The following is a 26,929-nucleotide window of genomic DNA, read 5'->3' on the forward strand; positions in this document are numbered from 1 at the left end:
TATCATCCTTTGCTTAGTAAATATATTTCTGGAAAACTTTGTGCCAGAATTTTGGTAGATTCTTCTTCTTCTTCTTCTTTTTCTTCTTCTTCTTCTTCTTCTTCTTCTTCTTCTTCCTTCTTCCTTCTTCCTTCTTCCTTCTTCCTTCTTTCTTCTTTCTTCTTCTTTCTTCTTCTTTCTTCTTCTTTCTTCTTCTTTCTTCTTCTTTCTTCTCCTTCCTTCTCCTTCCTTCTCCTTCCTTCTCCTTCTTTCTTCTCCTTCCTTCTCCTTCCTTCTCCTTCTTTCTTCTCCTTCCTTCTCCTTCCTTCTCCTTCTTCCTTCTCCTTCCTTCTCCTTCTTCCTTCTCCTTCCTTCTCCTTCTTCCTTCTCCTTCCTCCTCCTTCTTCTCCTTCCTCCTTCCTCTTTCTTCTTCTTCTTTTTTTTTTTTTTTGGAGAGGAAGAGAGAGGTGGAGGGGGTGGGAGGGGCAAAGGGAGAGAATCTCAAGCAGGCTCCACACCAAGTTTGGAGCCCCATGCGGGGCTCGATCTCACAACCCTGAGATCATGATCTGAGCTGAAATTGAGAGTCAGCTGCTTAACCACTGAGCTACCTGGATACCCTGGTAAATCTATTCATTTAAATGTGGGCCTGCTACTTTAAGGGATTCTATAAATTATTTTGTAAAATATATTACTTGTTAATTTATTTGTCTTGTGAATAAAACTGTTCACATATTGAGCTTAAACTGTCCCTGAATTATAGTTGTTAAATAGGGAGCAAAATTTACTAATTCAGTTTTAATCATTTTACTCATTCTTTGGTAATGCAGTGAAAGATGATCGAAATGACCAAAAGGTGGTGATTGTTAGGAAGAAGACAGGCAGTCATCATAGATGGAGTAGATAAATAATCAATGTACAAATTGACAGCTCTTTATACAAGTTAGTCCTTAATGTTATCTGTTACGCAGTCTCTTTCCTGTAATGTATTGTTAATGACATCTGACAGACTATAATTCTGTAGTAAAGGGGGACCAGTAATAGTGTTTGTTCTCCCCTAAGTAATGAAACAAACAGAGCTAAGAAAGATGCAGCTAGAGAAAAGTAGAAGCCAGATTATAAAATAACGAAAACAGGTCTTTTGATCCAACTAGGGTGTTTTTTTGCCTTTCAGGAATAGAATATAAATATATATATATATATATATATATTTTTCAGTAAATCAGGTCGGACTGCTTCCCTTGATTTTATTTTATTTTTTTTAATTTTTGTACTTATGAGTTAAAGTTTTTATAAAATTAATACATGTAGGTAGTTCAGAGAAAATCAGTCTTTTTTTTTTTTTTTGAAAATCAGTCTTTTACATAAGACTTTTAACAAAAACTATTCCCTTATCTATACCCTTCTCACCTTGATTCTAGCTCCTTTGAAGCAAAAACTTACAATTCCTTTAGTTATTTCTTTTGCAATTTATCTGCATATTTCTAAATAACATACATATATTTATTGATTTTCAACTTTGGACATTATTGGTCTTCTTTTCTGCTGTATTAGGATTTAGGATTTACCTGTTTTATTCATATCCCCCTCACCTCTCCCCACCCTCCTAACAATTATATCACAACATTTAGTTTCAGCTTTCTGATTGAATCTCTACAGAATCAATGTTAAAATATTATTATTTTATTATTAATTATAGTATAGGTATAAAGTAATTATATTATTTTTATGTAAATTAAATTATGTTCATTGCTGAGCTATAGGTGATAACTGTGTGTACTAGTCAGTGTTTGCTGTTAGCCACATTTCAGTAGCTAACAACTACATTTATTTCTTGCTCATATTTCAAAAGGGTTTTGGATCAGTCATAGCTCTGCTGTGTTTGCTAACCTTGTTTGGGCTCAGTTCATCTTAATTTCATGTGTCTTCTCATTCTCATTCTGAGATCCATCCTCAGTAGATAGATACTGTCTGGGGCAGAACTAAAGGCAGACAGAATCAAGCCCCACAAATACATTTAAAGCTTTTGCCTGGATGTAGCATGTGTCACATGTACTCACATTCCTTTGGCAAAACAAGTCACAGGGCCAAATTCCCAAGTCTGGATGGTAGGAAACCTCTTCTGATTACAGGGAACCAATGCAAGAGTGGGAAGGAAATGAATAATTATATAATTATGAATGATATAATCCCCATACCATGGTACATTATTTTTTTCTAAAGGCTGATAATTGTTGCCCTTTTTTTGTTTTTATGTTATATTTTCTATGTTTCTATCATTAATTCTTCCCTCAAATTGCCCAACAGAGGTCTTCCCTGTGTGGTCACACATATCAGGTAATCAATCCTGTATTGTTTTAGTGATATACCTTCTGGAGCTCTCCTTTCTTCTCTAATCTCAGCTGGTGCTGTGTAGATGTCATCCTGGGATTATGCTTTACCACTATCTTGGGAATTCCCTTCCCTTCTCTCCTAGAGTCTTCTGTTTTCTGGATCCCAGGTCTTTATCTTTTACTGTTTACTTCCTGTTTAGATGAAGTATCTCCTCCAGTAGCTTCCCTTTTTATTTGTTTCCCAGTTTTGTTGGAGCATTTCCTCTAGCAGCTTCCTGAGAAAGGTAAATATTTTAAGACCTTCTGTGTTGAAAATGTTTCTATCAGAGTTTTTGTCATATATGCTCAATAAATATTTGATGAACTAATGAATGATTAAGTGAATGAATAAGTAGAAGCATTATATCTTACGGGTACCTGAGTGGTGCACTTGGTTGAGTGTCTGATCCATGGTTTCAGCTCAGGTCTGATCTCGGGGTCATGAGATCCAGCCCCAGTCACTCAATGCACTCTGCGCTCAACGCAGAGGCTGCTTGAGATTCTTTCTCTCCCTCTCTATGCTCCTCCTGCTTGCGCACTCTCTCTCTCTCTCTCTCTCTCTCTCGCTCTCTCTCGCTCTCTGACATAAATAAGTCATTAGAAAAAAAGTAGTGTATTATAATTGTGGTGAGCTAGACACCTGGATTCAAATCTTAGTACTGTCACTTTCTAGCTATATGACTTTCTTAAGCTTATTCTGTGTCTCAGTTTCCTAATGTATAAAATGGAGGTTATCATAGTACCTGTGTAATCATTGTTTTTGAGGACTAAATCAGTAAATATAAAGTTTTTTTTTAAACTTTTAAAATTTATTTATGATAGTCACACACACAGAGAGAGAGAGAGAGAGAGAGAGAGAGAGAGAGGCAGAGACATAGGCAGAGGGAGAAGCAGGCTCCATGCACCGGGAGCCCGACGTGTGATTCGATCCCGGGTCTCCAGGATCGTGCCCTGGGCCAAAGGCAGGCGCTAAACCGCTGCGCCACCCAGGGATCCCAATACATATAAAGTTAAACAATAACTGGCACACACATAACAAGCACTCAATAAATTTTAGCTTTCTTGATTGTTTTTAATGAATAATATGAATAAAAAATGATAATATAATGAAATGGATGAAGATGACAACTTTTTTTTAAAGATTTCACTCATCTAATTATTTATTTTTAAATTTTATTTATTTATTCATGAGAGACACAGAGAGAGGCAGAGATGTAGGCAGAGGGAGGAACAGGCTCTATGCAGGGAGCCTGATGTGGGACTCAATCCCAGGACTGCGGAATCAACTGCTGAGCCACTCAGGTGTCCCTCATCTATTTATTTTAGAGAAGGAGAGTGCACATGTGTGTGCAGGGTGGAGGGGGGGTGCGTGGGAAAGGGAGAGGGACAAGCAGACTCCCCACTGGGAGCCCAACATTGTCTCGATTGCACAACCCTGAGATCCTGATCCAAACTGAGTCAGACACCCAACCAACTTAAAAAAAAATTGTACCCCAACACTTTTTTTTAACTTCATTTCTTAGAGAAGTTTTAGGTTTACAATAAAATGGAGAGGAAGGTACAGAGACTTCCCATATATCCCCTGCTCCCTGCATGTGTATAGCCGACTCCATTATTAACATCACTCACCAAAATGGTATATATTTTTTTAAATATGTTATTTATTTATTCATGAGAGACACAGAGAGAGAGGCAGAGACATAGACAGAGAGAGAAGCAGGCTCCATGCAGGGAGCCCGACATGGGACTTGATTTGGGACTCCAGAATTATGCCCTGGGCCAAAGGCAGGTGCTAAACCATTGAGCCACCTAGGGATCCCCAGAATGGTCTATTTGTTACCAAGGATGAACCTACATTGATATATCATTATCACCCAAATCTGTAGTTTACCTTAGGGTTGACTCTTGGTGTGGGTTTGGACAAATGTATAATGACATCTATCCATCATTTTATATTATACAGAGTATTGTCACTGCCCTTAAAATCCTGTATGCTCTGCTAATTTATACTCTCCGCTCTACTCCAACCATTGGTCTTTTTTATTATCTTTTTATTAGCATGGTATATTTTTCCCCAAACATTTACTTTTACTCTATATGTGTCATTATATTTAAAAGGAGTTTCTTGTAGACACAGTATATAGTGGGGTCATGTTTTTGATCCACTGAGAAAAATCTGTCTTTTAACTGGTGTATTTAGACCATTGATATTCAAAGTAATTATTAATATAGTTGGATGAGTATCTGTCATTTTTGTTACTGTTTTCTCTTGGTTACACTTATTCTTCCTATTTTTGTCTTCTCTTTTTCAACTTTTTTTGGTTTTAACTGAGGATTTAATGATTCCGTTTTCTCTCCTTTCTTAGCATATCAGGCCTCTTTTATTTTTTTTTTAACTTTTTTTAGTGGTTGCCCTAGTGTTTGCAATATACATTTACAACTAATCCAAGTCTATTATCAAATAACATGATACCATTTCATGAATAGTATATCTTATAGTAATAAAATAATCTTAATTTTTCCCTCTAATCCTTTGTATCATTGCTGTCACTCATTTCACTTATATATACACATACATAAACATATATAGACACACACACCTCTATATGTATATATATGATAGATATATAGGCGTACATAATTGAGCACAGTGTTCCTGTTATTTTGAACAAATTGTTATCTGTTGGATAATGAAAAATAAGAAAAACAAAAGGTTATTTTTGCCCTTATTTATTCCTTCTTCTCTTTTCTTCTTTTCTTCATGTAGAGCCTGTATTATTTTCCTTCTCTCTAAACAACGTCTTTTAACATTATTTGCAAGGTCCTCTGGCAGCAAATCCCCTCAGTTTTTGTTTGTCTGAGAAAGTCTGTATTTGTCCTTCATTTTTGAAGGAGAATTTCTCAGGATACATAATTCTAGGTTGGTGGAGTTTTTTTCAACACTAACTATTTCACTCCACTCTCTTGCTTGCATGGTTTCTTTTTTCTTTTCTTTTTTTTTAAGATCTTATTTATTTGGGGACACCTGGATGGCTCAGTGGTTGAGCTTCTGCCTGTGATTCAGGGTGTGATCCTGGAGTCCCAGGATCGAGTCCCACATTGGGCTCCCCACAAGGAGCCTGCTTCTTCTGCCTGTGTTTCTGCATCTCATGAATAAATAAATAAAATCTTAAAAAAAGAGATTTTATTTATTTAGAGTGCAAGTGCAGAGGAGGGATAGAGGGAAAGAGAGAATGTCAAACACTCTATGCTGAGGGCATGAAGCCTGACATGGGGCTTGATCCCACCACCCACAGATCATGACCTGAGCTGAAATCAAGAGTTGGGTACTTAACTGACTGGAGCAACCACCCATGTGCCCCTCTTGCATGGTTTCTGAGAAGTCAGATGTAATTTGTATCTTTGTTTCTCTATAAGTAAGGTGTTTCTTTCTCTCTGTTCTTTCAAGATTTTTCTTTGTTTTTGATTTTTAAATAATTTCAAAATGATATGCCTAGATGTAGTTTTTTGGGTTTTGGGGGATATTTATCTTGCTTATTGTTCTCTGAGCTTCCTGGATCAGTGGCTTGGTGACTAGCATTAATTTGGAGAAATCCAGTCATTGTTTCATGTACTTCTTTTGTACCTTCTTCTGTTTTTCTGCTTCTGGTGTCCCCATGATGCATATATCACACATTTTGTAGTTTTCCCACAGTTCTTGGATACTCTATTCCATTTTTTTTTCAAGCCTTGTTCTTTTTGATTTTCAGTTTCCACGGATTCTATCTAGCTCAAAGATTCTTCTCTAGTCATATCCAGGCCACTTAATAAGCCCATCAAAACATTCTTTATTTTTGTTTTTTTTTTTTTTTTTTTACCTCTAGAATTTCTCTTTTGTTTTTCCTTAGGGCTTCTTTTTTCTTTTTAAATTTTTGTTTTAATTTTTATTTATTTATGATAGTCACACAGAGAGAGAGAGAGGCAGAGACATAGGCAGAGGGAGAAGCAGGCTCCATGCACCGGGAGCCCGACATGGGTTTCGATCCCGGGTCTCCAGGATCGCGCCCTGGGCCAAAGGCAGGCGCTAAACCGCTGAGCCATCCAGGGATCCCTTCCTTAGGGTTTCTGTGTCTTTGTTTACATTGTTCATCTGTTCTAGCATAGTGCTGATTTTATTTATTAGAGCCTTTAGCATATTAATCATAGCTGTTATAAATTTTTGGCCTGATAATTCTAATATCCTTGCCATATTTGGTTCTGATAATTGCTTTGTCTCTTCAAATTGTGTTTTTTGTCCTTTGGTATGCCTTATAATTTTTACTAACAGCTAAACATCATATATTGGATAAAAGAAACTGCTATAAATCGTCTTTTAGTGATGTGGTGGTGAGGTGTGGAAGACTGGAAGAGCTCTGTAGCCTTGGGATTGTCTTTTTAGCGAGTCTATGCTTCTTGTCTGAATCTCACAAGTCTTTCTGTCTTTTTTCCTCCCTACTTAAAGTGGAACAGGATGACTAGAGTGGACTGGAGTTGGGTAATTCCCTTACCCCAGGTCAGTTGGCTCTGATAATATTCCAGCAGGTTAGGCACTGGTTTAACTAGTTTTCCCCAAAGGCAGGCCTTGTCAAGAGCAGAGTGCTCTGATATATTTCAGAAGGGTTTATTTCCTGCTCCAGAAGCAAGAGGAGATTTTTCTCTGCTAGTTACTTTGGGAACCTGGTCAAACTCCTGGAGATAAATCTCATAATGTTGTGTAGCCTCCCTAGCATGAGTCGATTCCCCTGGAGTTTTTAACTCTTCAGAGTTGTCCACACTGAACCTTCATCAATTTGTCAGTTGTAGTCAGGTTTTTGTGCCTGGCAGTTCCTGGAGTGGTTTTCACTTGTGAAGCTCTGCTTTATTTTTATTTTTTTTATAAAGATTTTATTTATTTATTATGAGAGAGACATACACACACACAGAGAGAGAGAGAAAGAGAGAGAGAGAGAGAAGCAGAGACACAGGCAGAGGGAGAAGCAGGCTCCATGCAGGGAGCCCGATGCGGGACTTGATCCCGGGGCTCCAGGATCACGCCCTGGACTGAAGGCAGTGCTAAACCACTGAGCCACCCGGGCTGCCCTGAAGCTCTGCTTTAGAAAGTTGAGTTCACTTGTCTGTCTCTCTAGTCTTGGGGGCAGTGGTTTGCCCTGTGTCCTCCCCTCTCTTTTTTTTTTTTCAGAGATTTTATTTTATATTTTATTTATTATTTATTTATTTGTTTGTTTGTTTATTTATTTATTTTTGAGAGAGAGAGAATGCATGCTTGAGAGAGAGCGAGCAGGAGCGGGGAGAGGGGCAGAGGGAGAAGGAGGCTCCCCACCCACTCTAGTGGGGAGCCTGATGTGGGTCTGAAACCCAGGACCCCAGGATCACGACCTGAGTCAAAGGCAGGCACTTAACTGAGCCACCCAGGTGCTCCTGTGCCCTCCCCTCTCTTATGGATCCAACAAGAATAGTTGATTTTTCAGTCTGTTCAGCATTTTGCTTGTTGTTAGGATGAAGTGGCTACTTCCAAGCTCCTTATATATGGAATTGCAAACTGAAAGTCCACTTAACTTTTCAAGGTCACTTTTTCCCTGGAATGTATTGTGCATGTACTAGATGTTCCCTATTAGAATTTCCTGTCTTTCAGATGGTAATACTTTATATGGTATATATTTTAGTTTATAGAGTACTTTAACTTATTATCTTGCGAACAACCTTGTGAGGTAGATGCCTCATTTTACAGACAGGAACTAATTCAGAGATCTACATATCACTTACTCAAATACATGTAACTGCTAAGTGGAAGTGCAGGTCTGAGAGAGTATTCTTTTTTCCACCGGATTTAAGAAGGATATACAGTTTCAAGTTGGCCCTACTAGGAGTATGCTCTGATTTGCAACAATTTCTTTTATAAAATAGTACTAGAAGGCAAATCTACACATGACCTTTGCAAAGATCATTGGACAGCAGTGATTGGAATAAAATGTCTAGAACACAATAGCTTACACTAAAACAATTTTTTTTGCAAAGATAAAGGAAACTTGTAAAATGTGCTTCTGTCATTCAGTTACTTTGACGTAGTATGGCTTCCCATGTCTTCCAGTTTGTTACCCATGCAGCTACCTTTACCCCCAGCCTGCCAGAACATTGTGTTTCCGTGAACAGATGAAGTGCTTACACATTCATAGACTGAGACGCCAAGAATTCAGTTGGGTTCTCTCATTACTCCAAGCAGATTTCTGCCCTCTCAGCCATGACATCTCAGGCTGGGCCTTGAATACTGATGGCAAGCCTTTTATTATTAATCAGGGATTTGTATGAATTAATTTAAGTACATGAGGGAAATGAGAGCTTAAAATTAGAATCAAACTTAACATCCTAAATAAAATAAATAGTATTGCTTCATGACTTTTAAAGCTCTAGCAAATAAAACAACAACTTGGTAAGCCTTGCTGATGGACTAAGAGTATGAAATGTCATAATTAAATTGCTAGCTAAATAGTTTTAACCCCTTTATAAAAAAAAAAAGGTATTTCCCACTATAATAAGTTGGGTGACAATTAAAGTTCTGAAATGACATCCAGTTCTTTGTGTCTGTCTATCTGATTTGAGCTTGAGAGATTTCATTGCTGATTGCCTAGGATACTTTGGGATGGTATATGACTTTATTTAAAATGTTCATCTAGCAAGTCCAGCCCAATTTCAGCCTTGCCCTTAGATGACTAAAAATTACATTTATTGCGCTTAAAATTTGCTGTAAGCATATAAAGAAATTTAATTATAGTCATAAAATAAGTCATAGTCATAGAAATATAATTTATAGTAATAAATGATATGCTTGCATTTCCACATATTGAAATAAACACAATCATTTATTGCTGGAAATGTATATATTTGGATCTGTAACTATCATAGCACATGAATATATATATAAAATGCTCTTAAATTCATATTTCATAATAAAGTTATTTTACTATCAATAAGTATAGCTCCTGGTATATATCTTTTATTTATTCAAGTTGTAATTACTATAAATATAGTAAGGCATGTATTTCTAATTGAAGAAAATTATGTTGTGTTTCTCCAGCTGATACCATAATTAGGATATTGTATTTCTCATAATAGAGAAAAGTTTTATAAAAAAAAAAAAAACAAGTTTTGTAGTTATACTTACTATACCATTCTCCATATGTTTGTTGATTCTTTCAAATGCTTTGAAGGAAATTACCTTTCTCTTCATCCCTTTACCTTCTTGCTTTGTTTTAAATTTGTGGCTCATGTCCGAGTATAATTTGCATGCTTTGCCTTGAGAAACTGCTCCAAAATCTGGTGAAAGTGATAGTGTTAACCTAACAAAAGGTTTAAGAAGCAGAATCAGTGTATTGATACTAAATTTATGCTTTTATTTAAGATTTTAGAAAAAGAAATATATGTCCTTAAATAATTTTCTACATATGAGTATATGTTATTTTGATTGTGTATTTGATTAAAATAGTAATTTGAAGGAACTTATTCACGTTAATAATGGAGAAATGCATTCTAAACTGTCATATTATTCTCATTTGCATTAATTCAGGCAGCACCATTTCAAAAGCACCCTAACTTTAATCAGAAGCTTGGATTTAATACAAAATCAGATAATAGTAAAAGTAGGTTAAATGAGCTGTGGCAACTTACTTTTTATTAACTTTTTATTGTGGTGAAATATACATAACATAAAATTTACCATTTTAACCATTTTGAAATGTATAGTTATGTGGCACTAAATATATTCACATTGTTGTGTAACTATCACCACCATCCATCTACAGAATTTTTTCATCTTCCACAACCAAAAGTCTGTACTCATTAAGCACTTAACTCTCCATTCCTTCCCCCATCCCCACCTCCCAACAATTACCTTTCTACTTTCTATCTCCATAAATGTAACTACTTTACATTTACTTTACATCACTCATGTTAATGGAATCACACGTTTTTATCCTTTCTGGGATTTTCCCACTTAGCATAACATCTTTAGGTTCATCTGTGTTATTGCATATGTCAGAATTTTCTTCCTTTTTGAAACTACATAATACTGCATTGTATGTGTATACCACATGTTGTTTATCCAGATATGTGTCTTTGGATACTTGAGTTGCTTTCATACTTTGGCTATTATGAATAATGTTGCTATGAATGTGAGTGTACATATTTTTGTTTGATTTTTTCCCAGCACTTTACTATGAAAAATTTTAAGCATACAGCAAAGTTGAAAGAATTTTATAGTGAACATCCCTACTACCTGACTTCTACCACTAATATTTTACTGTGCTTTATCAATATCTATTCATCCTTCTGTCCATCCACCGATCTATCTTATTTTTGATGCATTTCAGAGTATTTTGAAGACCACACATTTCCTTCTAAATGCTTCAGCATCATATTATTAACTAGAATTCAGTATTAGTTTGGGCTTTTTTTTTTAAGATTTTATTTATTTATTCATGAGAGACACAGAGAGAGAGAGAGAGGCAGAGACACAGGCAAAGGGAGAAGCAGAGGGAGAAGCAGGCTCCATGCAGAGAGCCCAATGTGGAATTCGAGTCCCGAGGCTCCAGGATCATGCCCTGTACTGAAGGCAGGCGCTAAACCTGCTAAGCCACCCAGGGATCCCCAGTTTGGGCTTTTTTTGGGGGGGAGGGGTTTTTTTAAGATCGCATTTACATACAGTGAAATGCACAAATCTTAACTGCACATTCAATTAATATACCTATGTAAGTGAAAGATATAGAACATTACTATCACCCCAGACAGCTCCATCATGCCCCTTCCCAGGTGATTCATTCTTCTAATTCCACAAAGATAACCATTGTTCTGATAATTTTTCTTCTGTAGATTGGTTTTGTGTGTTCTACAACTTTATGTAAATGGAATCATAATATGTACTTTCTGTGTAAGTTTTCTTCCATTTAGCATAATGTTTTTGAGATTCGTTCATTTTGTTGTGTTAATCAATTCTTTCTTTTTTTATATTGCTGAGTAATATTCCATCATATGAATGTATTATGAGCCATTGTTTTGTGATGGACACCTGGGCTATTTTCATGGCAACTTATTATTACTTATTTTATACAGGATAAAGTAATATCTCCCTTGCTTCTTTCTTCATTTGTTAAGTCACTAGCATTATGGCTTAGTAACTCCTTGTGAAGAGATTTTTTTTTTTAAGTAGTAAATTTATTTATTTATTTTTAAAGTAGTAAATTTAAAATGCTTCTCAATTCCCTGATAACTCAGCAACACCACTTCTGTTTACCTTAGATCTTAGCCAGTAAAAGAGATAAAAAAAGTTGCTGATTTAAATATGTCTCACACATATTGGTAAGTGGTATTGTTTTTAATGGTGGTAAATAAGTTATCCTACAGGGAGCCACTGGCTTCCATGCAGAGTGCATCTTGACACCTTGAACTGCCTCCTGGTCCTAATCTTGTCTTTAAATTTTTGAGACAACATCGTTGATTCACTATTGAGAGGGAGGTATAAGTAACGAGGCATTGTGTAGTGTCTGGTGCTTGCAAGTGAAGGAATTGTCCCTGTAGCCAGCTGCTACAGAAGCAGCAGCAGAGGGTAGAAGATACAGATGGGATAGAGGAGACAGAGACATGAAAGGTTATCAGTAGCTGAAGTCAGTCTCCACCACAGTTGTCACTTTAAACCCAGTTTTTTTGCAGAGAGAAATTCAAGTCAATCTGTTTGAAGTATGTCCTTTGCACAGAATGGCAAGATGACAATTCTCACAAATTTAAATATACCAAATTTGCCATGTTTTTGTCCACTGTACCTGTGGTGTACATTTTGTATCTATTCTCAGAATACCATAAGAACATCAAGACTTATTTTATAATGCATTCTCTTTTCATTTAATGTATGGTATCAGGAGAAAATCTAGTTTAAAAAAATTCTACAGGTATAAAGACAAGTAACTAAGGATATCAAAGAAGCATTTAAAATATTAAGACCTGTTCTTTACTTTTCAGAAGGTATGAAAGTAATACCACTTAATAGGTTAGCTGCCACCCTGCACTTTCAAAGCACTTAAGAGTCATTCATCTGTCTGAGGTAGGACAGTATTTGCACTCTTGGTTAACAGATGAGAACTCTTTTATACCCCCCTGTGTTTTACTGTATTTGAATTCCAGAATTTATTTAGAGCTCTCCAAATAGTGCTTCTTAGTCTCCTTGTGGCCAAAGATTCCTTTTAATAATGGCTTTCCCCCCTAATCTCCTAAATACTTGTAGAATATTTTATCAGGAGAGTTGTTAAACTAGAAACAAACAAGGAATTGTCAGCTTTTGTGATAGCAGTAAAAATACATTTAACTTGGTAATTTGTAGGAGATTTATCATTCATAGAAAATAAAGCAATTACATAAAAAAAGAGTGAACTACTTTATGAATTTGGATAGTCTTTAAGAAACTATAGCTTTAATGTGTACCTAATTCATGGTTTTTCTTTTAGAGGAGAGATTATGAAATCCTGTATCTAAAATAATTTAATAATTGCATTATATTGGTCAAGGTATGTGTATGGTTAACAGAGAAGAAAGAAGGTGTTTACTTCCTGATATTGTCCTGAATGTTTATGAGGATAGAATCTTTGCAAATTACTGGTTATTACTTGAATTGATATTCTTAAATTAGAGCATGTTTAGAGGAACTTTATAATTTGAAGTAAAGAAAAATCACATTTGAACACCTGGCTGTGCTGGTCTTTGTTCATTTAAGTACAAAGCATTTTAAAACCAAAGATTCCAAAGCCTAATTCATTTTATTTTTGCTTGTTTACAAGTATGTTTAATCTTGCTCTTGTTTTGAGCTTCTTAATACTGCATAAAAACAATCATTAGGTGGTCTTAATGTAGATATCTTCAGCACTTCTACAGAAAGTCATTGTCAGAATTCATTCTAATTCAAGGTTAATTAGTGTACCATTAAAATAATGTGTTACAAAAATTAATTACATCACAGGTCAAAAAACGTATTAAAAAGCATAGTGTAAATGTCTGAGAGCACATCATCCTCCTTAAAACATTGCTAGACTCATGCTACCATTCTGGAAAATATGTTTAAAATGGAAATCACTATTGAGGTCCAGTCATAGGTGTTTCCCCTAAAGTAAATTTTTGGCACCACATATGGGAAATTTAAAATATAACTCCCATTAACAGTAAAATGTGTTGCTTGTCTGCTTTCCCATTGCAACAGCTAAGGATTTATATTTTAGCATTAGTCGATATAACCCTATTGGGTTAAAGCCTAAGGAGAAATCAGGAACTTGGTTGAAAAGTAGAAATTATCTGTACATTTTGAAGTAAAACTACTAGATATATTAATATTATGGTTTTTTTACTTAACTATTAGGTACTTTGGTAGGTGCCCTGTGTAAGTATCACATATCATTTTAACTATATGGTAATTCTTGTTAATAGCTTAACTTAATAGCCATAAAATATACACTTAAAATTAGAACAAAAAAAGACTTTGAAATTCTGATTCTTTTAATGTAAAAAGCTGTGAAACAGTTAAATCGAACCATAGAATATTTTATACATTGGTATTTTTCCCCAAGAGTCTTATTACAATATCTGTCCATATGAAAGGTTTTGGAATTTGTGCCTTAGTAACAGCAGGTCAATACACATTGGAGCTACAGAAATTTTAACATGGGAAACTCTTTACTCAACAAATGCATTGTTTACTTGGCTTTTAGAACTGTCTCCTTTAAAGGAAATTCTTAGTGGGCTCTGAACAAACTAGTTTTGCTACTGTAACAAATTGTGAAGAATTTGCCCACATTTTTAAAATTTTTGATTTTTATGTGTGTGTAAATTCAAAGTAAATAAAAATGAGCAAATAAAAAAAGAGTAATTTGTAGGGAAGAAGTTATCTTTTTTTTTTTTTTAATTGTTTGCTTCAAGAATAAATCTGGTTTAATTAGTCAAACTACTAGGTGCGTGAAGAGAGTCTGAAAGATAAAAACTATAAATTGGGTTTAGAAAAGCTTTCTCAAAAAGTGCTTATTTTAAAACCATCTTTGTCCCAGCTTATATCTTCTTAAATCTTTTCTAAAATGACAGACATAAAGTAGGGACTTCAACTTAATGCAGAAAAGCATTCCATTGTTTAGAAATGACATCACTTCTACCCTCAAAAAGTAAGGTTAAACTATGTACCACTCATTTCTTCAGAAAAGCCATTAGCTTCTGGGTTTTTAAAAATTCTTTGGGCAAAGTAGACTTCTTTAATTAACTAAATCAAGATTTTCTGATAGTGGAGAATAGAATTAACATGTTGATAGTAACTGTGTGGTAGACAGTGGTTAAATGTTCCATATTTAGTACTTTGTCTTCTAACAGTTAATCATCTATTTTGTTTTGCAAGTGCAGCATTTGAAGATAGACACAGCAGACTATATTAGTGTTTTTTTTAATGTTTCAGAATGTAAACTTGGAATATTAATGGGCGATGCCTAGTTTCAAACTGACTAAATTTTCTTACATTTTAAGGAATATGAATTAATTCATATGTACTGAGTGTGATTTCGACCTAAGTTTAAGTACTCACATTTGATTTTAAGATTTCTTTCACCAGACGTGAACATAATAAATTAAAAAAACTATTTTTTACGTTTATAAAGCTCTTTAAAATTAACAGGGCATTATCTTATAGTTCATTCATTCAACAAATACTGTTGATGTTATTGTTGTTAGTATTATCCTTTTTTTTCACTCTGTGGGTGAGGAAATGGATCAGGCTGAAGTAAGTTATTGGGCTAGCACATAATGGATTCCAGAAATAGAATGCAGGATTTCCAACTGATTTAGAAAAGTCTACTGCCTTTCCCATAGAGCATTTTATATCAGCTATTCTTAAAATAATTAACCTACAGTTTTACATATTACTTTTCTTTCTTAAAACATTATATCTTTTAGTATATACCTATTAATAATTACTTGAATGACCAAAATGCTGCAATCAAAAGACACGGGGTGGCAGAATGGATAAAAAAAAAAAAAAAGACCCATCTATATGTTGCCTTCAAGAGAGTCACCTTGGATCTAAAGACACATACAGACTGAAAAGTGAAGAAATGGAAAAACATTTGCCATGCAAATGGAAACAAGGAAGAGGCTGGGGTAGCAATACTTAAATCAGACAAAATAGACTTTAAAACAAAGATTGTTAATACAAAGAAGAGCATTACATAATGATAAAGGGATCAATCCAACAAGAAGATAGAAGAATTGTAAATATCTCTGCACCCAACATTGGAGCACCTAAATACATAAATTAAATATTAATGGACATAAAGAGAGAAAGTGATGGTAATAAAGTAATAGGGGATTTAACACCCCATTTACATCAATGAATAAATTTAGACAAAATCAATAAAGAAACAATGTCATTGAATGATACATTATATTAGATGGATGTTACACAATATATACTGAACATTCCATTCAAAGGAAACAGAATACACATTCTTTTGAAGTGCTCATGGAACATAATCCAGAATAGGTCACATGTTAGGCCACAAAACAAGTCTCAATTAATTTAATAATATGAAATCTCACCATGCGTTTTTTTCTGATCACAACAGTCTGAAACATAGAGATAGATTACAAGAAAAAAAAACTGGAAAAACACCCCCAAACTTATGGAGGCTAAACAACCAGTGGGTCAGTGAAGAAATCAAAGAAGAAATAAAAAACATGGAGACAAATAAAAATGAAAACACAAAGATCCAAAATCTTTGGAATGCAGTGAAAGCAGTTCTTAGAAGAAAGTGTACAGCAATACAGGCCTGCCTCAAGAAACAAGAAAAAGTTCAAATAAACAATCTAACCTTACACTTAAAAGAACTAGAAAAAGAAGAACAAAGCCAAGGTGAGTAGAAGAAAGGAAATAATGAAGAACAGAGGCTAAAGAAATGACATAAAGACTAAAAAGTTTTAAAAAAATCAATGAAATCAGGAGCAGGTTCTTTGAAAAGATAAAATTGATAACTTTTAATCATATTCATCGGGTGGGGAATGGCCCAAATAAAGTCAGAAACAAAGGAGAAGTAACAGCTGACACCATAGAAATACAAAGTATTTTAAGATACTACTGTGAAAAATTATATGCCAACAATTTGGACAACCTAGAAAAAATGGATAAATTCCTAGAAACATACAACCTTCCAAAACTAAATCAAGAAGAAATAGAAAATCTGAAAATCTATTAACAAAATTGAATTAGTAATCAAAAAACTACCAAAATATAAATGTTTAGAACCAGATGGATCCACAGGTGAATTCTATCAAACATTTAAAGAAGAGTCAATACCTATTATCCTTAAACTGTTCTAAAAAATAGAAGAGGAAGGAAAGCTTTCAAATACATTCTATGAGACCATTATTACTCTGATACCAAAATTGGGCAAAGACACCAGTAAAAAAGAAAACTACAAGTCAATATCCCTGATAAACATAGATGCAAAAATCCTCAACAAAATATTACTAAACCACATTCACAATACATTGAAAGGATCATTTACCACAATCAAGTGAGATATACTCTGAGATTTATTCTGAGAATGCAAGGATGGTTCAGTATTCACAAACCAATGTGATACAGTACATCAATAAAATGAAGGATGAAAATCATATGATCATCTTAATAGATGCAGAAAAAGCATTTGACAAAATTTGACATCTGTTCATGATAGGAACTCAACAAAGTGGGTTTAGAGAGAAAATACCTCAACATAATAAAGGCCACATATGAAAGACCTACAATTAACACCATACTCAATGGTGAAAAACTGAGAGCTGGACAAGGATGTCCACTGTTACCACTTTATTCAATATAGTACTGGAAATCCTAGCCATAGCAATTATACAAGAAAAAGAAATAGGGGATCCCTGGGTGGCTCAGTGGTTTAGCTCTGCCTTCAGCCCAGGGCGTGATCTTGGAATTCCGGGATCGAGTCCCACATCGGCTCCCTGCATGGAGCCTGCTTCTCCCTCTGCCTGTGTCTCTGCCTCTCTCTGTCTCTGTGTTTCTCATGAATAAATAAATAAAATCTTAAAAAAAAAAGAAATAAAAAGAAATAAAAGGCATCCATCCATACTGGTAAGGAAGAGGTTAAAGTGTCCCTATTTGCAGATGACATGATACTATACATAGAAAACCCTAAAGGCTCCACCAGAAAGCTACAAGAACTGATAAACGAATTCAGTGAAGTTGTAAGATACAAAATTAATACTCAGAAATCAGCATTTCTATACACTAATAACAAAAAAAAGAAATTAAGAAAAAATTTCATTTACAATTGCACCAAAAGTAATAAAATACCTAGGAATAAACTTAACTGTGAGGATAAAGACCTGTACTCTAAAAACTATAAAACATTGATGAAAGAAATTAAAGACAACACAAACAAATGGATATTCCCTGCTCGCGGATTGAAAGAACCAATATTGTTAAAGTGTTCATACCACCCAGAGCAAGCTACAGATTCAGTGCAATCCCTATCAGAATACCAACAATATTTTTCACAGAATGAGAAAAAAATAATCCTAAAATTTGGGTGGAACCACAAAAGAGCCTGAATAGCTAAAGCAATCTTGAGAAAGAAAAAGCTGCAGACATCCTAATTCCAGGGTTCAAGATAACACTACAAAACTGTAGTCATAAAAATGGTATGGTATTTGCACAAAATAGACACATAGATGAATGGAATAGAGAGCCCAAATATAAACCCATGCTCATATGGTCAAATAATCTGTGACAAAGGCAAAGATATACAATAGGGAAAAGATAGTTTCTTTAATAAATGGTGCTAAGAAAAGTAGAGAGCTACATGTAAAAGAATAAAAGTGAAAGAAAAAAAAAGTGGACCACTACCTCACACCATATGCAAAAATAAACTCAAAATGGGTTAAAGCCTGTGAGACCTGAAGCCATAAAAATTCTAGAAGAGAACACAGGTAGTAATTTCTCTGACTTAGGCCATAGCAACATTTTTCTAGATAAGTATCCTAAGGTGAGGGAAACAAAAGCAAAAATAAACTTTTGAGAATGTATCAAAATAAGAAGCTTTTGCACAGCGAAGGAAACCATCAGCAAAACAAAAAGGCAACCTACTGAATGGGAAAAGATATTTCCAAGTGATATATCCAATGAGGGGTTAATATCCAAAATATATAAAGAGTTCATATGCCTCAACACCAAAAAAATAACCAAATTAAAAAGTGGGCAGAGGACCTGAATAGACATTTTCCCAGACATGTAGATGGCTAATAGACAATTGAAAAGATGCTCAACATCAGTAACCATCACAAAATGTAGATCTAAAACCACAGTGAGATATTATCTTACACTTGTCAGAATGGTTAAAATAAAAAACACAATAAATAATAAGTGTTGTTGAGGATGTGGAGAAAAAGGAACCCTCCAGCATTTTTGGTGGGAATGTGAATTGGTGCAGTGACTGTGGAAAACAGTATGGAGGTTCCTCAAAAAAAAAAAAAAAAAAAAAAAAAGAGATACTATATGATCAAAAAAATACTGTATGATCCAATAATTTCACTGCTGGGTACTTAGCCAAAGAAAACAAAAACACTAATTTGAAAAGGTAAATGCACCCCCATGTCTATTGCAGAATTACATACAGTAGCCAAGATATGGAAGTAGCCTAAGTGTCCATTGATAGATAATGGGTAATGGAGGTGTGATATATCTATATGTGTACACACAAACATGCATGAGCATGCAAATATTACACTCCTTTAAAAAAAGATAAGATCTTGCCATTTGGCAAGACAAAATGGATCTAGAAGGTATTATGCTAAGTGAAATAAATCAGACTGATAAAGACAAATACCGTAGGATTTCACTCATATGTGGAATCTAAAAAGTGAAACATGAATAAACAAAAAGCAGAATAAGATCTATAAATACATAGAAAAAAACTGATGGTTGTCAGAGGGAAGGGGGTTGAGGGTATGGGAAAAATGGGTGAAGGGGAATGGGAGATAGATTTTTAGTTGTGGAATGAATAAATCAAAGGAGTAAAAGGCACAGCATAAGATATATAGTCAGTGATATGTAATAGCATTGCATGGTGACAGATGGCAGCTACGCTTGTGGTGAGCACAGCATAATGTATAGAGAAGTTGAATCACTATGTTGTACACCTGAAACTAATGTAACATTGTGTGTCAGTTTACTCAAATGAAAAAAAAATATATATATATACACAATTCTCAACCAAAAAATAAGTATGTTGTACTTGGCCTCATAACAGGAATAACATTCCTTTCTTTTTTTCAGGGTAGAACTCTACTCCATTGGGCGTGTGATCGAGGACATAAAGAACTAGTTACAGTCTTGCTACGATATAAAGCTGATATTAACTGTCAGGTAAGAGTGACGAAAAGGGAGCTTTTTACAAAAAATTGAGATAAAATTCATACAACATAAAACTCACCATATTAACCACTTTAAAATATACAGTTCATTGGCATTCATACACTTAACAGTGTTGTGTGACTATCACTTTGTTTCACATGTTCATCACCCCAAAAGGAACCTGGTCCTTTTTTAAAAATATATTTTTATTTATTCATGAGAGACACTGAGAGAGAGAGGCAGGGACATAAACAGAGGGAGGAGCAGACTTGGTACAGGGATCCCATGTGGGACTTGATCCTGGGACTCTGGAATCACGCCCTGACCTGAAGGCAGACGCTTCACCTCTGAGCCACCCAGGTATCCCAAGGAACCTGGTCCTTACTAAGAGTCCCCCTCATGTCCTCCTCATCACAGACCTTAGCAACAACTAATCTGCTTTCTGTTTCAATGGATTTGCCTATTCTGGATATTTCACATAACCAGTAATAATCAATGGCTTCTTTCACTTAGCATGATGTTTTTCAAGGTTTATCCATGTAGCATTAACAGTACTTCATTTTTTTAATCTGGTATATAAATATACCGCATGTTATCATTTCATCAGTTGATGGACAGTTGGGTTATTTCCATTTTTTGGCAGTTGTGAGTTATTGCTATGAACAATTTATGTATGTGTGTTTTTGTTTGAATGCTTGTGTTTGCTTCTTTTAGTTCTGCACCTAAGAGTAGAAGTTCAGGGTTGTATGGTAATTTGATGTTTTTGAGGAATGTCCAAACTATTTCCATAGGAATCACATCATTTTACATTCCCACCAGCAACGCATAAGCGTTCTAATTTCTCCCGTGCTTTGCCAATACTTATTTTCTTTTCTAATAGCCATAGTAGTGGAGGCAAAGTTATAGTACATCTTGCTTGATTTTGATTTGCATTTCCCTAAAAACTAGTGGTGTTGATAACTTTTCATGTACTTTTTTTTTAAGATTGACTGATTGATTGATTGATTGATTGATTTATGAGAGAGAGAGAGAGAGGCAGAGACACAGGAGGAGGGAGAAGCAGGCTCCATGCCGGGAGCCCGATGCGGGACTCGATCCCGGGACTCCGGGATCGCACCCTGGGCCAAAGGCAGGCGCTAAACCACTGAGCCACCCAGGGATCCCCCCTTTTCATGTACTTTTTAACAAAGTCTGTATCTCCTTTGGAGAAATATCTATTCTAGTCTTTCACCACTTTTTAAAATGAGTTTTTCTTTTTGTTAAGATGTGAGAGTTCTTTTTATATTCTGGTTAGTAGACCATTGTCAGACACATGATTTGCAGGTATCTTCTCCCTTTCTGTGGGTTCTTTTCACTTTTTGATAGTGCACTTTGCTGCAAAGTGCACTCTAATCTTGATTTAAGTTCAGTTTATCTGTTTTTTAAAAGATTTATTTATTTATTCATGAGAGAAACAGAGAGAGAGAGAGAGGCAGAGACACAGGCAGAGGGAGAAGCAGGCTCCACACAAGATACAGGATTCCATCCCAGATCCCAGGATCATGCCCTGAGCAGAAGGCAGATGCTCAACCACTGAGCCATCTAGGCATCCCTATTTTTAGTTTTGTTGGTTGTGCTTTTGGTGTCATACCTAAGAAACCATTGCCAAATATAAGGATATTAAGATTTACCTTTATATTTTTTGTTTTTTGTTTTTGTTGTACCAAAATATACAAAACGTAAAATTTACCATTTTAACCATTTTTAAGTGTGTAGTTCTGTGGCACCTAGTACATTTCACATTGTTTAGTCATCACCACTATTCATATCTAGAACTTTTTCTTCTTCCCCAACTAAAACTCTGAATTGTTACCTAATTCCTCATTCCTCCATCCCGCCAGCTTCTGGCAATCATAATTCTACTTTCTGCCTTCATGAATTTGACTATTCTAAGTGTTTCATGTAAGTGGAATTTTATATTTGTCCTTTTGTGACTGACTTATTTCACTTAATATTTTCAAGGATCATCCATGCTGTATGTGTCAGAATCTCCTTCCTTTTTAAAACTAGATAATGTGTTATATGTATATACCACATTCTGTTTATCCAAATATCCATCTATGAACACTTGGATTGCTTTCCCCTTTTGTCCGTTGTAGTTAATCTTCCTATGAGTTTAGGTAACAAATGTTTCTTTGAGGGATCCCTGGGTGGCGCAGCGGTTTGGCACCTGCCTTTGGCCCAGGGCGTGATCCTGGAGACCCGGGATCGAGTCCCACATCGGGCTCCCGGTGCATGGAGCCTGCTTCTCCCTCTGCCTGAGTTTCTGCCCCTCTCTCTCTCTCTGTGGCTATCATAAATAAATTTAAAAAAATAATAAAAATTAAAAATTAAAAAAAAAAACAAATGTTTCTTTGAGTCCTTGCTTTCACTTTTGAGCATCTACCCAGAAGTAGAATTGCTCAGTCACATGGTAATTCTTTGTTGAATGTTTTGAGGGATCACCATACTGTTTTCCACAGTGGCTACACCATTATACATTACCATCATTCAGGAACAAGTGTTCTAATTTCTTCACATCTTTACCAACACTTGTTATTTTCTGTATTTGTGATAATTAGGTCCTAATGAGTGTGAAGTGGTATCTCTTTGTAGTGTTAATATGCATTTCCTGGTGATTTTGAACGTGTTTTCATGTGATTATCGACCATTTGTCTATCTCCTTTGTGTCTTTTGCCCATTTTTAAATTGAGTTGTTTGTATTTTTGTTGGTAAGTTGTAGGAATTCTTTAAATATTTTAGATGTCAGTCCCTTGTCAGATAGTTGATTTGCAAATATTTTCTCCCATCCTGTGAATTGTCTTTCTTTTGTTAGTGTCCTTTGATCCACAAGAGTTTTGATGAAGTCCACCTTACTTATTTTATCTTTTGTTGCCTAGTACTTTTGGTATCATATGCAAGAAATCACTGCCAAATTCAATGTATTGAAGCTTTTTTTTTTTTTTGAAGCTTTTTCCCTATGGTTTCTTTCAGAGTTTTATAATTTTAGGTCATATATTTACATCTTTGACCCATTTTGAGTTAGTTCTTGTATATGGCCTGAGGTAGGGGTCCAACTTCATTTTTTTGCATGTGGATAGTCTGTTTTCTCAGCATCATTTGTTGAAATGTCTTCTGACCATTCAATGGTCAAAAATGATCAAAAATAATTTGAGCATATGTGTGAAGGTTTAGACTTTCTATTCCATTTGTCTATATTTTTGTCTTTATGCCATTATGGCATTGTTTTTTTATTATTGTAGCTTTGTAGTAAAATTTGAAATCAGGAACTGTGAGACCTCCAGTTTGCTTTTCTTTTTATAGTTTTATTTTATTTATTTAAGTAATGTCTGCCCTCAGTGTGGGGCTCAAACTCACAACCCCAAGATTAAGAGTCACATGCTCCTCTGACTGAGTCAGCCAGTTGCCCCACAACTTTGTTTTTCTTTTTCAAGATTGTTTTGGCTCTTCTGGATTACTTGATGAGAAAGGGAGCTCTGGCTAGGCCTTCTAGTACTATGTCAAAAAGAAGTAATAAAAATGAGTCTCCTTGTCTTGTTCTAGGTGTTTGCTTTTTAATTTAGTGTATTAGATATAAAATGTTTTTCTTTACATAATACTGGTTGCCATATATATCCATTCCAGTCCAACTCCTTAGGCCTCATGGGATCATCCTGGTTCTTTCTCATTAAGTCTGAAATTTTTAGTTCTAATTCTACTCCCCATTCTACTCTAAATCTCTTATTTGACCTAAAAGATTTCTCTAGTTTCTTTATTGATTCTATTTCCCATTTCAGCTCATTTTATCCATTCTTATGCTGTTATCCTCTTTTTCATCTCTATTTTGTTTTTTAACTGTTACAGCCATGTGGAAAAAGCCTAGTTGTGAATAATCCAATTACCTCCCTTTTTATACATGTGCACCTAGTCTCTAGGCAAAGCTAGAAAAAATTACTCTGATATTCTCAAAAATCATGGCATCCATCTTTAATTTTGCCTGAAAAGTCCTGTGGTCCTTTTTATTCTCAGATTCTCTCTCATTTCCTAGAGAATAGGCGAAATCTTTGTCACCAACCCAGATCTCAGTCACTAGGTCCAAAAACGTATCTTTTCTTGGCTATCCCTCAGGTACTTCAAAGTCACAATATATTACACTGAACCTACCATCTCTCAACAGCTGCCACTACCCCTCACTGTAGTTGGCACCATCATCCAACCAGTTTTCCAGGAATCATCCTTGATTCTTCTCTCCTTTTCATACCATTTCAAGTCATGTAGGTTCTGCCTTCTAAGTATATCTCCAAATCTACCCACTTCTCTATTTCAGCATTTCCAGTGCACTAGTTCAGGCTTCTTAAATTATTTCAGCAGCTCTGAACTACATTTCTGCTTCTACTTTGATCTTTCAATATATTTTCCACTTTTCCTCTGGAGAGTCTTTCTAAAATGTTAATTTGCAAATGATTCTGGTTTACATTTATTTTTCTACAATAGTCTAAATTTCGTGCACCCTGGAAAGCCCTTCATGATCTTATATCTCCACTTATTTGTCAGCATGCTCCTTGCTTATGCCCCATTCCTGGTATGCTAAGCTCCACTCTTTTGAAGGACTTGACATGCTGCTCAACTCTTGGCCTTTACAAATGCTGTTTTCTCTCTCCTTCATCCTCCTTCCTATGCCTCAGTTTACACATCACTTCCTCCGGATTAGCCTTCCTTCACTCAGCCACTTAGACATGCCCCAGTAGTTTATAGCACCCTGTTCTTAAGCTCATCAAAGAGTGATCACAGTGCACTTTGTATTTTAATTAGCTAATTATATGTTTGTATTCTCAACACTACCATATATTGGTACTAGAGTTTGGTTTTATCACCAATGCCTTGCATAATATCTGACATACAATAGATGCTCAGTAATTATTGAATAAAATAATATTGGCTTATAAAGAAATTGATGAAGTGTTTGAAAAAATAGAACATAAGTACCAAAAAGGACCTAAATAAGCATTTACTATAACTTTTTGTGTATCCTTGTGCTTTATCAGAAGAAATACTTCTTTTTCCATTAGACATGTGTACATTCTTCTTGCACCAGTTTTCTAGCTTTGAGTCATAAGTCAAATCATAGCGTGTTACCATAATCTTGCCTTGAAATACATATATTTCATTGATTTTTTTTTAAGTAGGTAGTATATTAAAAAAAAAAAAAACAACCCTCAGGGACACCTGGGGGCTCAGCGGTTGAGCATCTGCCTTCAGCTCAGAGTGTGATCCCAGACTTTCAGGATCAAGTCCTGTGTCAGGCTCCTCACGAGGAGCCTGCTTCTCCCTCTGCCTGTGTCTCTGCCTCTCTGTGTGTGTCTCTCATGAATAAATAAATAAAATCTTTAAAAAAAAAAAACCCTTAAGAAATGCAGAAGACTCCTTTCTAAAATCTCTTGCTCTCAACATTGTTTCTCAGCTACCCAGTTCCCTCTTCTGGAGACGAATGTATTATCAGTTTTATATATATCCATTCAGGAAATATTATATATTTATACAAGCATGTACAGTAGCAATGTGTTATAAACTACACACATTATTCTATAACTTGTTTTCTTTATCTTGGAGATCATTCTCTATCAGTATAGATAGTGCTGCCTTACTCTTTTTAATGGTTTGTGGGTTTTTTTTACATTTTTTTAAATTTAAATTTAATTTGCCAACATGTAACACCCAGTGCTCATCTCATCAGGTTTTTAATGGTTTTATAATATTCCTTTGTAGAGATGTATCATAATTTACTTAACTGGTACCATATAAATGGACCAATGTGTTGAGCATCCATTCCTTTAACGAAGAACCATTTGTATTTCATTTTCTGTGAAACATCTGCACATATATTTTGCTCATTTTCCCACCGATTGATCTTTTTTTTTAATTTATAGGAGCTTTTTATATATTAAGAAAAATTAGCACTTTGTGATACAAATATTAAAGTTTTCCCCCATGTTTCCTTTTTGTACTTTCATCATCTCATGGTTTCCTTGATCCGACTAGAATTAATTTGTGTCACATGTATGTAATAGACATTTTATTTTTGTTCAGATGGTGCTGACTTTATTTTTGTATAGATGATTAATCATTTGTTCAGTAATGTTTATTGAATAATCTTAACTCTACTGATAGAAGCATCTTTTTTTGTTCCATATTCTCCCTTCCTCTGTGTATTTCAGTGTATTTCTGGGGCTATTTCCTATTCCATTGCTCTGTTTTTCTGTTCTTGTACTCATGCTGTGATGTTTTAAGGATTATAGCCTCAAAATTTTTTAATATCTGGTAGGATAGATTCCTTCACTACTTACTGAGAAATTTTCCTGTGATTTTTACAGGAAAAAACAGTTACAGTTTATTTTTCATTGTGAATTTTTAAATCATGTTTAGTAAGGTAAGCAAGTTTAAAAAACAAAAATCAACAAAGTATTAGCACTTTTGTGTCTTTTATTTGGTTTGTACTGTTAGGGGGTATTTTGGAGGGAAATGTTCCTAAGTTAGGAATAGCCTGAGGTTATTGTCTGTTTTTCTTGTATTATGTTTGTTTGATATAAGACAATCCAAAAACTGTCTTATGTGGCTTTTTGGAATACTCTTTCTAGAACACCAGCTTTAATGCAAAGTAAAAGTTCCATGTAGGTTTTTTGGATGGTTCATTTAAGTTATGTACAACCAGTGTTTTCCTTGACATATTTGTATTCACATGACTATATTACCCCTAACCTTGATTTTCCTTTGTTATTGACCATCCTAATCCATCTGATCTAGTTTCAGTTAAGGGAATGCTTTTGGCTTTGTCAGTTTGGATTGCTTACATGCTTCCAAGTAGCAGAGCTTTTGGAGATTAGCTCTCAGAATAGCTTTCCCCTTGTAATTTCTTCTTTGGTTTCATTATTGAAAACTCTTTTCAACTATAGACAATACAAACATAATAAATGGAAGGAAAGGTTCATCTCCCTCATGATTCAATCTTTCTTAAACAACATTATTATTGACTGGCCTATTGGTTGCCAAAAAGGAAAATCAATTTTATTAGAAGTATTTGCTTGGCCACAGATCTTGGTACTAACCCAGCAGAGACAGG

General features: G+C 35.0%; 1 protein-coding gene across 3 annotated transcripts in view; it reads left to right on the forward strand.

Annotated features, from left to right (window-relative positions):
* The window catches only part of ACBD6 (acyl-CoA binding domain containing 6), a 213,444-nt gene that overhangs the window by 96,180 nt on the left and 90,335 nt on the right, over nt 1–26,929 (forward strand). For all 3 annotated transcript variants that reach the window (XR_011996375.1, XM_072733256.1, XM_026001126.2), the window contains exon 6: nt 19,717–19,806. Coding sequence is in view for 2 of the 3 variants with exons in the window: in XM_072733256.1 (XP_072589357.1) it covers nt 19,717–19,806 (90 nt within the window). In the remaining variant the exon portion in view is untranslated. The remainder of the gene's footprint in view (nt 1–19,716; nt 19,807–26,929) is intronic.

This window comes from Vulpes vulpes, chromosome 13 (assembly GCF_048418805.1).
Source record: "Vulpes vulpes isolate BD-2025 chromosome 13, VulVul3, whole genome shotgun sequence".
Taxonomy (NCBI): Eukaryota; Metazoa; Chordata; class Mammalia; order Carnivora; family Canidae; genus Vulpes; species Vulpes vulpes.